Source organism: Manduca sexta, chromosome 28 (genome assembly GCF_014839805.1).
Source record: "Manduca sexta isolate Smith_Timp_Sample1 chromosome 28, JHU_Msex_v1.0, whole genome shotgun sequence".
Lineage (NCBI taxonomy): Eukaryota > Metazoa > Arthropoda > Insecta > Lepidoptera > Sphingidae > Manduca > Manduca sexta.
The window spans coordinates 1,725,027-1,741,059 of NC_051142.1; the positions used below are offsets into that span (position 1 = coordinate 1,725,027).

The following is a 16,033-nucleotide window of genomic DNA, read 5'->3' on the forward strand; positions in this document are numbered from 1 at the left end:
GATATAAAGTTTTTCGGGCTAAAGTTTTCCCTTATAAAAGTCACGCTATATATTTTCGCGGGAGCCTATGTTCTTCCCAGGGTCTCAAACTGTCCCCATACCAAATTTCATCTTAATACGTTGGGTAGTTTTTGAGTTTGACACGTTCAGGCCGACAGATGCAGCGGGGGACTTTGTTTTATTATATATTTTTTAGAACTTTTTAAGAGGAACAATCCCGTCATACATCATTGTTGCATAACTTTAACCGTTTAAGCAGCGCACGCAACAGAAGCTCTCAAAACTAATAAATTTTGCCCGTTTTTGCAACATGTTTCATTACTGCTCCGCTCCTATTGGTCATAGCGTAACGATATATAGCCTATAGCACTCCACTAACAAAGGGTTATCCAACACAAAAATATTTTTTCAGTCTGAACCGGTAGTTCCTGAGATTAGCGCGGTCAAACAAACAAACAAACTTTTCAGCTTTATATAATAGTATAGAAGTATAGATTCAATAATGAGATTCATCAACTAATGCATTGTCAAGTTACAAAATGTTTAGCGACTTTTGTAACATTGAAATGATAACCTTAATCTGTACTCGTCTTTGGTAAGTGATTTGTGGTCCGTTTCAATGTTCAGGAGTTTTGTAAATTAGTATTTGTTCATCGACTTTTGTTGCTGATCGTACGTGCTGTGAGATATGTATAATGCTTGCACCTCAACAGTCTACCTAGCGGGTTAATCTAATAGAGAAGTTTATTATAGTTTACCTAATGATTCCACCTAATAACAAATTTATATGTTTGTAGGTATTACCAAAAATCGCAACTGTTAACCTCATTCATTTCAAATCCGAATCGACTTGTTAGTAATTTCTTATAAAATATTCCGCCCGTTTGTAAATTGCAATATTAATTAAGTAAGTGCTGATTTCCCACTGTTGAAAAAGTCCCAAAATAAACAACTGCCACGTAATTAAAGATAAAAAAATCGTTGAACTTACTTTTTTGATATTTACTACCAATTCACAATATATTATGCTACGGAAAATGCCAAGAATATTTTGCATGTTTCAAAGTCCATGTTTACGGGTATTAGTCTGTGGTTCTATTTATATATTTACTGTAGAGTTTTTTGCACGCACAATACATTTTTAACTGGGCTCAGTTATGCTCAGCGTCATGACTAGTAAAAACTAATTTATTTTGATACATTTTTAGGGTTCCGTACCTCAAAAGGGAAAAACGGAACCCTTATATTACTTTGTTGTCCGTCCGTCCGTCTGTCAAGATCCTTTTTCTCAGGAGCGCGTGGACGTATTAAGCTGAAATTTATATCAAATACTCAAGTTTACTATCCCTTGGAGCAGCGAAAAAATCAAACTTCTAAGCCAATGCAATCAAAAGATATAGCTGTTTATGCCGCTAATTTTCAAAACTCGCAAGGGAATGAAAACCTACAAGGTACTTCCATGAACTCAAAATCTTGAAATTTAGTACGAAGCAACGTCTATACGTAATAGTATAGACTATAGATAAAGGAAAAATTGCGAAAACCATACATTTTTAGTTACATTATATAATAAAAATATTTTTAATAATTTAAAGTTACTACCACTTTCCTCATGAACGCGCAGAGGTAAGTATTAGATTGAAATTCATATCAAATACTCAGGTCTATAATACCTTTAAGCTGTAACAAAATGAAACCTCTATGTCAACGCAATCAAAAGAAACAGCAATTTAACCTTTAAGTACGGACGTGGAGTTTCACAGGCTATTCAATGTTTTCGTTTTCTTAGTTTCACCTAATTCCCCCCACTCCCCGCGATTGAGCATCTCAGTAGCTTTTGTTTTAGTTGTAAAACTACCAACGAGGGAGAAGGTTGCGACTTCCCATGAATATCACGTAAGTAATAACCATCCAAATATTGACCGGAGTCTGTCAGGTTACACGTCCATTTTGCCCTATGATATATTTTATTAATTTGATTTATAAGGACAAAATGCGTCCATCAAGTTAAAGGTTATTTTGCAAAATTAAAACAGTGTGATAAAAACTTTTCACGGAAAAAGGTGGCACTACTTCACTGAAACTTCATCTCACATTAAATAGCAGAGGTTTTCCGAACACCCATGTCCCCCAATTAGTTCATCGATTATAATTAATAATCGACGATGACGACGAACGATAGTTAGTAATCGTCGCCCTACTGTATTACATAATATTTTTTATTTTACTTTAATCTAATATCCGTAACCAAAACTAACGGACAATCCGAAATAATTAAGTATATATCCGTAATCGTATCCGAAACCGATATCATTTTATTCCTATATCCATTTCCGAAATTGCATATCCATAACATCACTGCTAAAATCTTCTCAAAGAAAAAAATAGATAGGACTGAGTGTGTATTTGCAGCCGCCGCAAAATACTTATTTTAATCATACCATGTGATCAGGTTTTTTTGTTGCTGTGAATAGATTCATTTGTTCGAGTCTCGACTAATTTTTATTTGTGTTGTAAAACAAGTAACAAACGATGCAGGTCTCATTAACACTAACATTAAGCAAAACTCCTGTAAACATAGGCTATACAAAATAATTTTAATACTATGATAGGGGTAGATACTTACTTCTGGGCGCACAGTGGTTGTTGTCATAATATCACGTATTTCTTGTTATCTTACCTTAATGCGAAACTCTGTGTACACGTTAGGACATTTGTTAGAAGTAAATGCGGACACCGGTGAATGGATTTGCATGAAATGAAATTTAGGATACCGATAGGCCATGTCTCGGAAGAGCATATCGCGGGCTCACTATTACAAGCCCTAGTCTAGCATATTATAACTTGGACCGGAACGTGGTACTTTTATACAGGGTAAGGTATTATGCGGGCGAAGCCGCGAGCAACGTCTAGTATGTAATAAATAAAAGTCGTGTATAATTGTATTATATTTTTATTGCCGTTACAGCATCAATACAGCTAATATGGATAATAAAGTAGCACGCAGCGCAATGACTAAGCTCCGTTGCGGTTACAGTGAGGCCGGGGAGCGGCGCGCATGCGCGAGCCTGCCACAGAGTGCGCCGACGCGTGCCGGAGCCGTGCCGGACCCGTGCCGGACTCGCGCCGCGTGCCGCCTCCTGTCCCACGCTTAAAATTATGAATACAAACAGAACAGCCTGCTTGCCATTTGTACCGATACTACACGAGGACATCACAAATTTACAAACTACTAAATTAACCAGCGCTCGCCCGCTTTACAAATAAATGTCATTCCGTTTCAACTGAGAGCGAATCAACGAGATCACAATACTAGCGAATCTAAAATTATTGTCATACAATATTTTAGGCAGTTTTTTTTCTAAATACATCGGTACACGTAGTTTGAACTATAATATAAGGTTTTGGTTAAATTGGTTTCATATAATTTTATGTTACTAATAGTATGTTGAGGTCATTGACTCGTACCTCAGTTTACTTTATAATAAAATTACCTACTGCAGTGCATATTGTAAATTAATATAATCTATGAGGGTGGAAGCTCGCGGCAACTTTTTAGTCGCTTTTCGTAGAATCTAGTAGGTCTAGCTAGAGCTGCGTTTCCAATGTTCGTTTAAAGGGAGTAGCGTTGGTTTGTGGAATTATTTCATCCATTTTTCTAGAAATCACCTTTTAAACGGGACTCGGCTCGTCTTACTTCGGTTCATTGGGTCTCATTGGGTACGCAGCTTTATAACGCAACACGACTGTAACAGATTGCATGCCGTGAGTCACCACCCCTGTACCAACTAAATGTTATTTGCGTAGATCAATATAACTAGGCATTGGCAAGTGTCGGCCGGGCGGCCGGCGCCGACGCGTACGTACTGCGCGTGCGCGGCGGCGGGCGCGCGCGCTATTGGCTCAATGAGAGAGGGCGCCGCGGGTCAGTCAAGCCACAAGCAATTGAATAATTAAATCTACTGGCTTGATTTATGATACTTTAATAATTATAGATGGCTTTTGCATAGCTCGGCGACGTGTTGGCTGTGAAGTCACTAGCTCCTGACCTCTCGAGCATCCCAACGCAACTTTATGACTAAGGCTACGTTTTAATCGTTCTTTGTCTACACAGTTTTAAAAAGTTACTCAGGTATTTAACTTTACCATTTGAACAATAATATATAGAAAACATTATGATGGACTAATAATGAATAGTTAATAGAAACATATTAACCCGCCGCATGTCAGTATGTACGTGTCGGACGCGTACAATAAACATAACACAAACGATATGACACTCTTACAGCGTGCCCGAGCGATACGTACACAAGCTACACTAATAAGCTACGCTACTATAAGTCGATAATAAATGCTTGAGCCTCGCTACTACATGATAGGCACTTGCTTAATTAGACACCGTCTCGTACAAACGCGATATACTCCGCCGCAACCGAAGGCGCGACAGTCGCGGCCGTCCAAACACAGCGCTCGCGACACTCGTGCAGTAATTGAAATGTTCGCGCGAACATCAATATGTTTGATGCGCGTACATATTAACGAAGAGATTTGTAGGGAACGATTATCATTTAGGAAGACCGTTTCTAGTTTCATTAGCCTGTAATGACGCCAAAATGAGTTGATGTTACAACACTTTGGCGCATTCGGATAAACATGTTTAAATTCAATCAGCTAGTTCAATCCTTGTGAAAATATTGAAGCTCCGTGGACTGGGGACAGCGAGTCAGTGCCTCTGGTCGGGTGCGACGGATCTAACATTAGTGTACGTGCTGTACCATCGCTGTGACTATTTAGCGTAGGCACGGCTTCACCGGTGTTGCCAGTTTAACGAGAACTATTTAATTAAAATCTCAGGCTAATACTTATGAGTTCCACTATAACTCGTCGTGTGATATGCATGACAGTGTCGTTAAAGAAGCAAACACGCGGCCGTAATACTTACAAATAACATAACACTATATAAAACGTAAGTTACCACCAGCGTCTCTTTATAAAATACAAAATCTAATTCTAGCACTTTATAAACGGTCATTTTACGTTATAATTTTGTAAAGACTTGTAAAAAATCGTAAAAAAATTGTCGGTAAATGCCGTACAAAATTTAGGAATGATTTGGAATGAGTATACATCACATGACTCTGTTGCGTCAGAGACAATAGGACATGTCCGTTTGTCTATGGTCAGTCATAGACGAACAACAATTTTATTTTCACATTGCATTTTTTAAAAGTTATCAAAATGTTAATTGATGTCGTTATCAGCTAATCAGTCAGCGTTCGTTTCATGTTGAATAGCCGTTAAGTACTTACAGATATGACTTGGTATTTCTTAATCTATGTACTGCACACTGCACAGACCACTTGAGCAAAATTTGTAGAGTTTTATTTCCACCAAACAGTTTCGAGTATATACATCCAAAATAAAATGGTCAATTCGTATTAATTTGACATAACATGAAAATAATTAATCTCTATGTAAACTTATATTGACATGGCGGCACTTGGTATTTGGCTACACGCGAGAATTAACCGTTACTTAATTCATTATAGTCAACGTTAGTCGTAACAGTATGTTTCATGGTTACGCACCGATGCGTTATTTTGTGTAGGCACGGATCTTGAGCACGATAAAAGTAGAGGTATTAATAAGCATGGTGTCAGTTTGGGTTATATAAATTAGCCCATTTTATTTGGCAGCACTGCATCCAACGACTTTGCTGCAACTTGCCTCACACCGCTCCTGCCGGGATGCTGGGCGTGACAAGTGCGCGTGCGCATCAAACAAAAAAAAATTAACAACGTACGATCGTCAACAATCAGTTAAGAGAGCTACAACTCTTCGGAGTCTTTCAGTTCGATTATCTAAGAAAACCAATACATTTTTCTTTTACCGACTTCCAGCCTGTGCTCAACATTTTTGCCACATATCTATACATGTTATACGCATCCTGCTTTATTTGGTTTACAATAATTTTGTTAACGCATTTTCTTAATGCTTTAAATTTTATCACAAAGCTTAAATGACAAATTGTGAGTTGAGTCGACTGTTGTCCGTGGTCGGCTGTACTCGTTCTTGGTCGACTGCACCCGTTCGAGGTCACATGTTGACTGCACGCATATGGAAGCACGTTTTAATGCAAAACATAAATAACTTGTTGGCTTCGTTTAATACTCCTGTTGTGGCGCTGCATTCATCTGTATGGGTATAAAAAAGTATAGTTAATTTTGATATCTCACTATGTAGTTTTATCATATCATCAGTAATACATCATCCAGACCGCCGATGGAACCAATTATATTTGGATTATTCTTAAATTACTATCAGACACTAGAATAGCTAGGTAACCAAAGGCCCATGGTGTAATCAATAACTTCCGGTCCAGTGAGTGAAATAAGACCAGTGGTGGCTTAAAGGGGCCTCGATTAAATTTTTTGGCAAGTAAGATGCTTTGTTAGATTTTACAGAGTGGTGGTCTAAAACAATACGGTCAGCGGTCAGCGTCTGTGGGGCCCCTTAGCTTCGGAGGTTAGTCCTAAGGTAGCTTGGCCTGCTATGAGGACTAGTGTAGATGTAGAAGAATGTTTACACGCATGGTGTTGTCACTAGAACAGCAGGTCGGTGTGGTGCGTGCGCGCCTGCGACCAGGAGCGCGCCGCGTGCGCCGCGCACGGCCGCGCGTCCCCCGCCTCCGCCGCGTCCCCCGCCTCCGCCGAGCCCGCCTCCGCAGGCTCCGCCGCCTCCGCCGAGCCCGCCTCACTCGCGCTCTTATCAGTTCCTGAAAGCGTATAAAATTATTGTTAAATGTACATAAAAGCTGGATGTAGCGTAATAAGGTCCTCAGCTAAAGCCGTCTCTGGTTAAAAGTTGATGATAATGATTTCTTATGTTTACGCGAATGTTAGACATTGAAATTAAACTAATTTTCGGATTCTATCGCGGTTAGTATTTTATTTTTGTCCCGACGTTTGAAGACTTTGCAGCCTACTTTCGTGTAGTATAGCGAGGGTTAAGCGGCTTTCACTTACATCCAGATTCCAGACCCTATTGGCCATTTTTAATGACATAAAATTATTGAGTCATATATATAATTACACAATTGAGTCAAGGAAGAGGGAACAATGTTCACAGCAATATAATTATATATATATATATAATTATATTGCTATATATATACCTTCGGTAGTTTGTGCGGCGCTCGCGTCGGGCCTCGCGTCGGGCCTCGCGTCGGCGCGCGTGACGCCGAGCTGGAAGGCGGCGGCGACCGTCTTGCTGGGCGTGTACCGACTCAGCGCCGCCGATGCTAAACACACGTGCACTCATATAGCCACACTACTTGTGTACACTTAGCTTACTGCAATGTTGTTCATTTAACAGGGAGAGTGCGGGGCTACTGGGTCTACACCCATCAAAATACTTTAACAAATCTTTGCTAAATTCAAATTACACAACGTCTTGGCAGAATGATGCACTTGAAAGTTATATGCACAATAATGTCGATAAGTACCAACTTATCACAATATTATTTTTACAATAAATAATACGAAGAAGATGTATTTGAATATTTAATATGTTAAAAAATTTACTAGACAATAGATTCTGGAATTTTGTAGATATATATTATAGAATATGTTTATTAGAGGCCAAACAATGGAAGAAGTAAACCTCTAGCTTACAGCATTTTAGCAGTGAATGTGATACCAGTTGTAGATACGAATGTAATGCTGGAGTAAACAGGGGATATCCCCAAAAGAGAGCCAGTGACGATGACACAATGATACTTGAATTTATAATACTGACCACTTAGACATGCGGTTATATGATTTGTAACTAAACTCGCAAGAAAAAGTATTGTGAATCAGTAAGTAGTAGAATAATATATTATTTACAATATAAATTTAAAGAGCAATCTCATAAACCAGTCAAAATATACAATGATATGATATGTAAATACATGAAATAAAAATTAAGAGGCGGAAGCAAGTTACCACGTTTTATTGCCTATATAAATTATAGGTATAAAACAATGATATTAATTTAAAACTTATATCCGCGCAGCTAATTCCAGCACAGAAATGTGTATGCGTGTACACCGGCTCACTGCTGTAGCAGCAAAGCTTTGAGACCGGTAAAACCTTGGGATATGAACTCCTGGACCAAACGAGACATTTCCGTTACTTAAGGGCAGAGACGAATTGGCCGGATTTCAAATTGAGCTCCATTTGTGTATGTTATATCAGTATGGTGTCGCTCGAAGCCTATTAATTCAAGGCTCGGAAATAAGTTCATCGAATTGTAGTGCAATACGTGCGACTTGCTCTTCAGACATAAAAGAGGAAGTTTTAAATAAACGTAATAACATACTATGTGCATATTGTATATACATATTATACATATAGACAGCAGACAGCCATCATTAGCTGACCGTGGCCGCAAAACTGAGGCGCCACCGCTGATAGATTGTAATCTATTTTGTGTTGCCATAATTATCTGATTCAACTACATAGTTGTGTGATCTTTGATCAAATCTCAACAATCGTAGACATGTGTTCATGGAACGTACACGATTTCGCTTTTAAACGAGATATCTGATCAATGATGAGGTGATGTTAGATATAGATTGATATAAATAATTGGTTTTGCAAGACCATTTTTTAATTCTTACCAATGTTATGTAGATATGTTATTCGCATAAATACAACTTATTTTTATGATCTACGTATATTATAACATATTTTATAATCTAAGTGCAAGGAAACAAAAATAGAGTATGTACAAAATAAAAGTGTCTATAATACATTTGTAACGTTCAAACAATAATAAATGCGTAGCGGCAGTAATGTTTTCAGAGTGGAGATTATTTACAATCTCACGACAGTGGCCCAACTAATAGAACTGTTACAGAAGTGATGATAGCTGTATCTATCTGAGTACAGTATCGCGACCAGTGCGTTAGCCGTGTATAGACTAGCCGGGCCGGAATCACACGAATGTGTGGTCCGGCACGAGCGGCGGCGCGGGGGTCGCGGGGGGCGCGGGGGGTGCGGGCGGCGCGGGCGCCACGCGCGACACTCTCCGCCGACGGAGGCGCTGCCTTAACACTTATAAACAAATTCACATTTATAAGATATGCCTATTTTAACATTTCCGTAGGCATAATAAGGACATTTTCGAAAAGTCTAGTAACACTGAGTAATATATGAATCCCAGTGTGATCGCCGGATATAAAGAAGTTTAACATCTAATCATTAATGCATCAAAGTGAAGAGTTTAATGTAGTAGTTTAGTTTGTAGTTCAGTTGTGTTGTAGTTGACATTGCAATTTATAGACATTCAACTATTTAGTAAAAGTCTCGTTATTTAGTCGTACAAAAAATATTGTGTTGATCAAAATCGTTGGTGTGAATACCTAATAATAAATTGCGTTGTGGAAAATTTATACAATAAATTGTTAACTGTTACTGGGACGGAATCGTCGTTGTACCGAAAATAAATTACAAAACACATTATTACAAATAGCTCTCGTTTTGTGATAACAAAAGTGTCAAAACAGATTTCGTTTAACCAGAGGTATTATTATTTTTTACCAAAAAGGGTAACTTTTCTATCATTTCGTAAATATTAAAATAATAATAAAACGATGTTTTGATTTTTTACAAATGTATCAAGCGCGGTCGGCACTGTCGTCACAAACGCAAATCATTGGACAGTGTTTGCATGATATAGATATTAATTTAATAAAGTACCTATATGTGTGTTAGCGGCGAGCGGCGCCATGAGCGGCGTGTCAGCGGGCGCAGGCGCGGGCGCGGGCGTGGGTGCGGGCGCGAGCGCTGCCGGTGCGGCGGCGGGTGTGGCGGGCGCGGCCGCCGCGGGCGATTCCTCGCACAGGGACGTCTCCGACGGGTACTCGAACGTGCGCGTCAGCGAGTCGTCGAATTGGAGCTTTAGCTGAAATGAAAAATGGTTTTGATAAAATTATTATGAGAAAGACTACTATAGACACATGATATTTATTTTTATAGATATAGATATCTAATGTACCAAAATGTGGATACACATCGACAGTCGTAAGTGTATATCGTTGTCAATACTATCTGTTTATAGTATCGGAGTGTGAGGGCGCGGCACCGCTCCGCTGCACCCGACGCGACGCGACGCGGCGTTGCGGTTCAGCGCGGACACGTGGCCTGAGGCCTCCCGACATACTCCACTGCACCTATGCTACCTAGTGATAACACCCCACTCGCCAACGATTGCTCTAAAATCTTAATTGGCCGCAATTCACTTACCAAACAATACGTGCTCATTCTCGTCTTGTTTTACCTTTGTTTCGATACGCAGCACAAAGACTATCAACTTTGAAAATGTTAGTACCTAGCGATTTCCACATTCCACACCAAAATTAAATATTTCTGTTAAATCTTGCAGCGTGGTTCTAGTCACTACTATTCTCGGCTTGTCTACGGGTAAAGAAAATATTCAAACCACCAAGATAAGTGTTTTAAAAAATTCCGTATATTATGGTAGTTTAATTTCGTTCGCATTCGTGGGGTATTGTAGACTTTGTTCTACTAGGTGAGATAAACAAGTTGTCAAATTATCGGCTCTTAGCGGTCCCGTTGAATGGTCACCCTTGACGGCACAATCGGCGGCATCCCGACTGTGTCCGATCGAGTTCCACGGAGCGACGCACCCCGCCGCCCGCGACATTTCTCACGACTCGCCGTCGCACAACATTTGTTACAAACCGATTTTCTCGCCACTGAACTGGAGAGATCCGCTGTTTAGATTGTACTTTATTCTTGTGCGACACTTTTTCTGTTCATGGTGATCACAAACGTGTGGTGTTGGGGAACTTGGTAGGGGCGGCATTTGAAAATCATGATTCAAAAGGGCTCTAGGATGTGGTGTATAGACCTTTTCAGGTTGATTTGAGGATATCAGAAAGACATTATGGGACTATAATCATAATATTATTGCATCTTTGTCGTCATTTGGTGATCCAGTGTTACTCGCACTTGGTCATTATTTAATTGATCGCGTAATATTGCCAGCCGGGTTAATGATATTCTATCCCACAGTGGAAGCACAAAAGGCCGGCTGCGGCTGTGGGAATAGTTCTGTCAGTGCGTTCCGCGTGGTTGCGCGTGCGTGCTGCGCGACCAGTGCCCGCCGCACTGTTACGTGGAGGTCGCGGCTGCGATGAAAGTGTTCGTCGAAGTCGGTGTAAGGTCGGGGTCAGACCAGCTCACTTTTTATACTACTCACAGACGAGAGAGGTGAGGTGCTCGCCTGGCACGTCTGTTTCGTGACAATTCTATTCAGCATCTTGAATGACGAAAATATTAAAATATTCTACATACGAGTTTGCCTTGTATTGTTTACGAGTAAGTACAAAATATAATATTTATCCGTAGTTGAGAACTTGTTCAAACCCATAACAAGCTGATGATAATATTTTGTTGTATTATCATTTATACATTTAAAAATCATTAATCCATCCTGAGCCTGTATTGTTTACAAAATGTTATGTTTCATGCAGGTTTTTTTGTAAAACTCGAACAATGTTAATAGTCAATACAACATTATTACATTGTTATATCATAAACCTAATTACCAATTAGGAAGCGGCGATAGCCTAGTTGGGTGTGGAACCGACTGCCGAGACGAATGTCCGCAGGTTCAAATCCCAAGGGCAGATACCTCTGACTTTTCTAAAATCATGTGTGTATTCTTTGTGAATTATCGTTCGCTTTAACGGTGAAGGAAAACATCGTGAGGAAACCTGCACATCTGAGAAGTTCTCTATGGGAATTTCGAATGTGTGTGAAGTCTACCAACCCGCACTAGGCCAGCGTGGTGGACTAAGGCCTAATCCCTCTCAGTAGTAGAAGAGGCCCGTGCTCAGCAGTGGGCAAGTATATAATACAGGGCTGATATTATTAATTACCAATTGTAACTTGTGCGTATTGAATAAGCACTCAATTAACTAAGAAACCTTAACGACTTATGAAAAAATTCTTGCTCGGAAACCTCTGAGAATTTGTATTTCTTATAATTTATAAAGAATTGCTGTTCTCGGTGGCTTTTTTTAACACTTATAACTTCGTAACTTTATTGCTTACTTACGATATCTGATCATTTATTGCATGATACCTATTATATGTATTGACGTTGCTTGTACGTTACAAAAAACAAGTGGACTATAAATTGTTGTCGTTAGTGTCTGGCGGCCGGTGAGCGGGCTTTATACTTCACAGTACAGCCCGCAGGTTAGCAGGACCGTTGAAACAGTGAACGCGCGAGACCAAGACCCGATAAACATTGTTTGTTGCAGTGACGCTAACATCTTGATGTTAAGTAATGTGTAATTTGTGTATAGGTTACCTTAGCGATGCGGTCCCTGTTGGGGCGGGTGGGCATGGAGGAGCGTCCGTTGATAAGCACGTTGTCATTGACGAAGCGCACGCCGCACGGCGACGGCGGGCCGCAGTCCGCCTCGTCCTCCGAGCCAGAGTCGCGCGCCAGCGCCTCCGGCCGCAGCACCACCACGCCGGGCTCGCCGGGCTGCCGACAAGGAGAGGGAATTTAACTAGGTTGTCACTTGAACTTGTATCTACAATTATTAAGCGTCTTAAGACAATTGATTGTAATCACAATTTGGACATTCGAATATAATTGCTGGTGTAATTGCAGTTCGTCTTAGTCTTATGTCAGTTCCAGGATTAAAAGAAAAAATAGAAAATAAAGTACTTGGAAGTGGGATATCTGACTCAGATTGGGGCTTGTATTCAAATTCACGCATCTTATAGGATTAATGCCGAAGAAAATACACGGTGAATAATTAATTGAGAAGTAAAACTATTATAAACTTGAAGCAAGGAGTCAAGGTCTCAATGTAGTAAACAATGTTGTACACGGCATTCGTTTACCTTCAATGTTTGCACAGCACGTAGTGCGGCGAAATTTTAAACACATTTTTTATACGATAGAATAACAGGTATTTGCTTGACGGTAAACGCCACGCATACCCCAACGATGAAAGTGAAATAACGATTGAAGTACCGAGTAAAAATCCATGGTTCAATACTTGTCACTTTTTAAGTAACTGGATTCGGCAGCTAAATAGTATTGTCTCGAGACATTTCAAGATGTTCGGGCAAACGCTAATCGTTGAACATAATATAAAGCTACTAAATATACAAGTCAAGCTCTCAAATAAATTGTTAACAAACGAGTGCATTTAGCATCAACTGTCTTATACGTTTGTCTTGTCTTGTATATTATACTAGCTTTTGCTCGCGGCTTCGCCCGCGTGAAGGTGTTTTCCAGGATAAAATTCCACTGTTTGATAAAAGTCTTGCTACATATTTTCCCGGTACTTATAGGTTCAAACTAATTTTATCCCCAATCTATAATTTCAGTTCAATCAGTCGAAAATCTAAGAACATTTATACAAACTTTCATCCCCTATTTTATCCCCTTAAGGGTAGAATTTATCAAAATCCTTTCTTAGGGGGATGCCTACGTCATAGTAGCTTTATGCATGTAAAGTCTTAGCCCGATCCGTCCAATAGTTTGGGCTGTTCCTTGATATATCACTGTCAGTCACCTTTGAGTTATATATTATATTAACAACTGAAGTTAGCTAAAATTGAGTTTCTCGAAGCCGACCACTATTTATGTACTATGTATTTTGAGACTATGCAATTTTGTCGCGTTCGCGATTCACTTTCACTTTTGTTGAGTTTCAGAACGCGATATTAGATCCTCCAACGCGCACGCGAATTTGAACTTTATGCAGCGGTAATAAATTACAAATTGACTCTCCATTTTATTTAGAAAACGTTTGTATGGGAAATAGAAAAATGCTGTTTTGAGGATTTTCCCGGCAATTATTCGAATTTTTCTCACCTTTTAAATCTTCCCTAGACCTCCACGAATAATTCAAGACCAAGATAAGATAAATCCGTTCAGCCGTTCTCGAGTTTTAGCGAGACTAACGAACAGCAATTGATTTTTATATATATAGATTGTTGCATAAAAACTTGAGAGAGTGAAACAGGTCGTTTGGGAAAATAAATGTTATTATGATACTCGAAGCAGTCAATACTTAGTAAACACAATATGAAATCACATGAATACTATTTGGTATTAATACATTGAACCTGAATCAAACATCGGACAGACAGACTGACAGGCGCAGTTGATAACTAGTTTCCTGATGTCACACACAACTCGGTCAGTACGTGACAATCTGTTCGTAAACTATTTGTAATGAAAATGTTTCGTAATACTTTACTCCGTGCACAGAAATAGCTTTAGCGCTCTGTTACATTGTCGTTCGACAAAACGTATTCAGTAATACCATAATAATATATTGTGCTTCATTTAACATTAAATATATGAACGTAACCTTTGAATCTAGAGGTTCATGCTCTAATGAACCCAAAACCGTTTTAGTGTCACAGCGTCTTTTTTGCTTAGTCAAGAATCTATAATATCTATATTATATTCAGGAAAGAAAAACATAAAATGGAAATAAAGAATCATATAAAAATACATAGGTCATTTACATAAATATTTCTACCGCCACGGGAGTCTGACTTTCTATTCGCCATCACATATTTAGATGCGAAGTGTTCAGTTATGCCGCCAGTCTCGGAACAAGTTATGTGTATGAGCTTGTGACGAGAGGTTACAGATCGATTTCCCGGCGGGGAATGTGGTGTAGGAAAGTGATGTTTTCACGGGTGGCTAGACGGGCGCGTTTCCCAAACTTGTTGGTCGTCGCGGGAGGAGGCGAACCGGTGCAGTGTTGCCCACGGTGCTGCCAGGTGATGTTTTACAGCGGCTGTTAGGTTCCGTCTAACCAACATTGAGTGAGACCTCAAAAAAAATATTTCGTTGATATAAGAAATATATTAAGTATAATAATTGTTAAAAAAAATACAGTAAAGATGAAAATTATCAACAGTGTCAGTCTCCCCGAATTTGTCCCAATTGGCAGGGTATCTTGAGTAGTCGTACCGAAATGCTATAGTGAAACCAGGAGACTAACTTGACCTTTTTTAAAATCTTTAAAAAAGACGAGCGGTGAGCGACGTCAGTATTACAATGTATTGATTTTGTTTCTGTCTTTTATCTTTCCAGTCCAGTTAATTGTAAAAAGTGATCTGACAGCAGTGTGTCGCAGCCCGCGCCGTCCGCGATGGAATCCAGTCCTGCGTCCGGTGACCGTGGCCGCCCGGCCGAAGGACCGCACCCATACACACGGGAGGAGGCGTCAGCCGGAGTTGGGTTCTGAGTTTTGACTACCTAACACTAAGAAAACTCTGCAATTCCTTGTAGTGGTGGTAAAAAGTATAGTGGCGCTAGACCATCCGGCAGTTAGGAATCTGAACACAGTTATAGTCTAGAACTGATGCTAATTAATAGGTACGTCTTAGCAGAAGTATGGGGAAATTATTGGTATTATAAATACCGGCAAAAAGCGTCAATATTAACACTTGTTACGTTGTTTTTTTGTATGTTACTAACTTTAAAGATACTCTAAAACGTAAAGTAACCAGTCTTATGACGAGCTTTAGCAATAAACTATTTTAATAACTAATTAACCCAGCAAAGGGACTATTGTTTCTTATCACTAAAATTAACGTAAAGAAAAAAGTTCATTAATAATTCCTATCTTACTCATTTTATCATAATGATCCTCATCCCAATGTCAACAAGATATCATTATTATTATCGCTCCCGCTCTGCCATCCATTAAGACCTCACCTCAAGCGATAAATGCTTGTGGTACGCACCTAGCCATTATACTACATACGTTGTGTCGCGCGTTTCCTCTGAGGTCAAAAACACGAGCGGATGCACTACACAAATACAGCCGTAAGTCGTAACTAACTTGGCGCCGCGCCATTCCTCCGCGACGCGACGGTTTGTTGGGATTGCACCCGACTGGATAACCAGCTTAGCTCATGGTGAAGGGTTTGGATCCTTCCTTCGCTACGTATTATGTCCAACTATTCTA

The 16,033-nt window shown here is 39.7% G+C and overlaps 1 protein-coding gene and 1 long non-coding RNA gene across 4 annotated transcripts in view; one reads left to right on the forward strand and one right to left on the reverse strand.

Annotated features, from left to right (window-relative positions):
* The first annotated feature begins 1,464 nt into the window (after nucleotides 1–1,464).
* On the forward strand, nucleotides 1,465–3,507 carry LOC115451437. The gene is made up of 2 exons (XR_003939368.2): nucleotides 1,465–1,896; nucleotides 3,038–3,507. It is a non-coding gene; the product is annotated as an uncharacterized LOC115451437 (long non-coding RNA).
* LOC115454111 (ras-associated and pleckstrin homology domains-containing protein 1) overlaps nucleotides 2,938–16,033 on the reverse strand; it is a 51,521-nt gene continuing 38,425 nt past the window's right edge. For 2 of the 3 annotated variants that reach the window (XM_037444264.1, XM_037444262.1), the window contains 5 exons: nucleotides 12,388–12,567; nucleotides 9,744–9,948; nucleotides 7,175–7,300; nucleotides 6,587–6,775; nucleotides 2,938–6,194 (listed from right to left, as the gene is read on the reverse strand). In XM_037444264.1, coding sequence (XP_037300161.1) covers nucleotides 6,603–6,775; nucleotides 7,175–7,300; nucleotides 9,744–9,948; nucleotides 12,388–12,567 — 684 coding nt within the window. In that variant the 3' untranslated portion in view covers nucleotides 2,938–6,194; nucleotides 6,587–6,602. The remainder of the gene's footprint in view (nucleotides 6,195–6,586; nucleotides 6,776–7,174; nucleotides 7,301–9,743; nucleotides 9,949–12,387; nucleotides 12,568–16,033) is intronic. The other variant, XM_037444263.1, reaches the window with a different exon arrangement.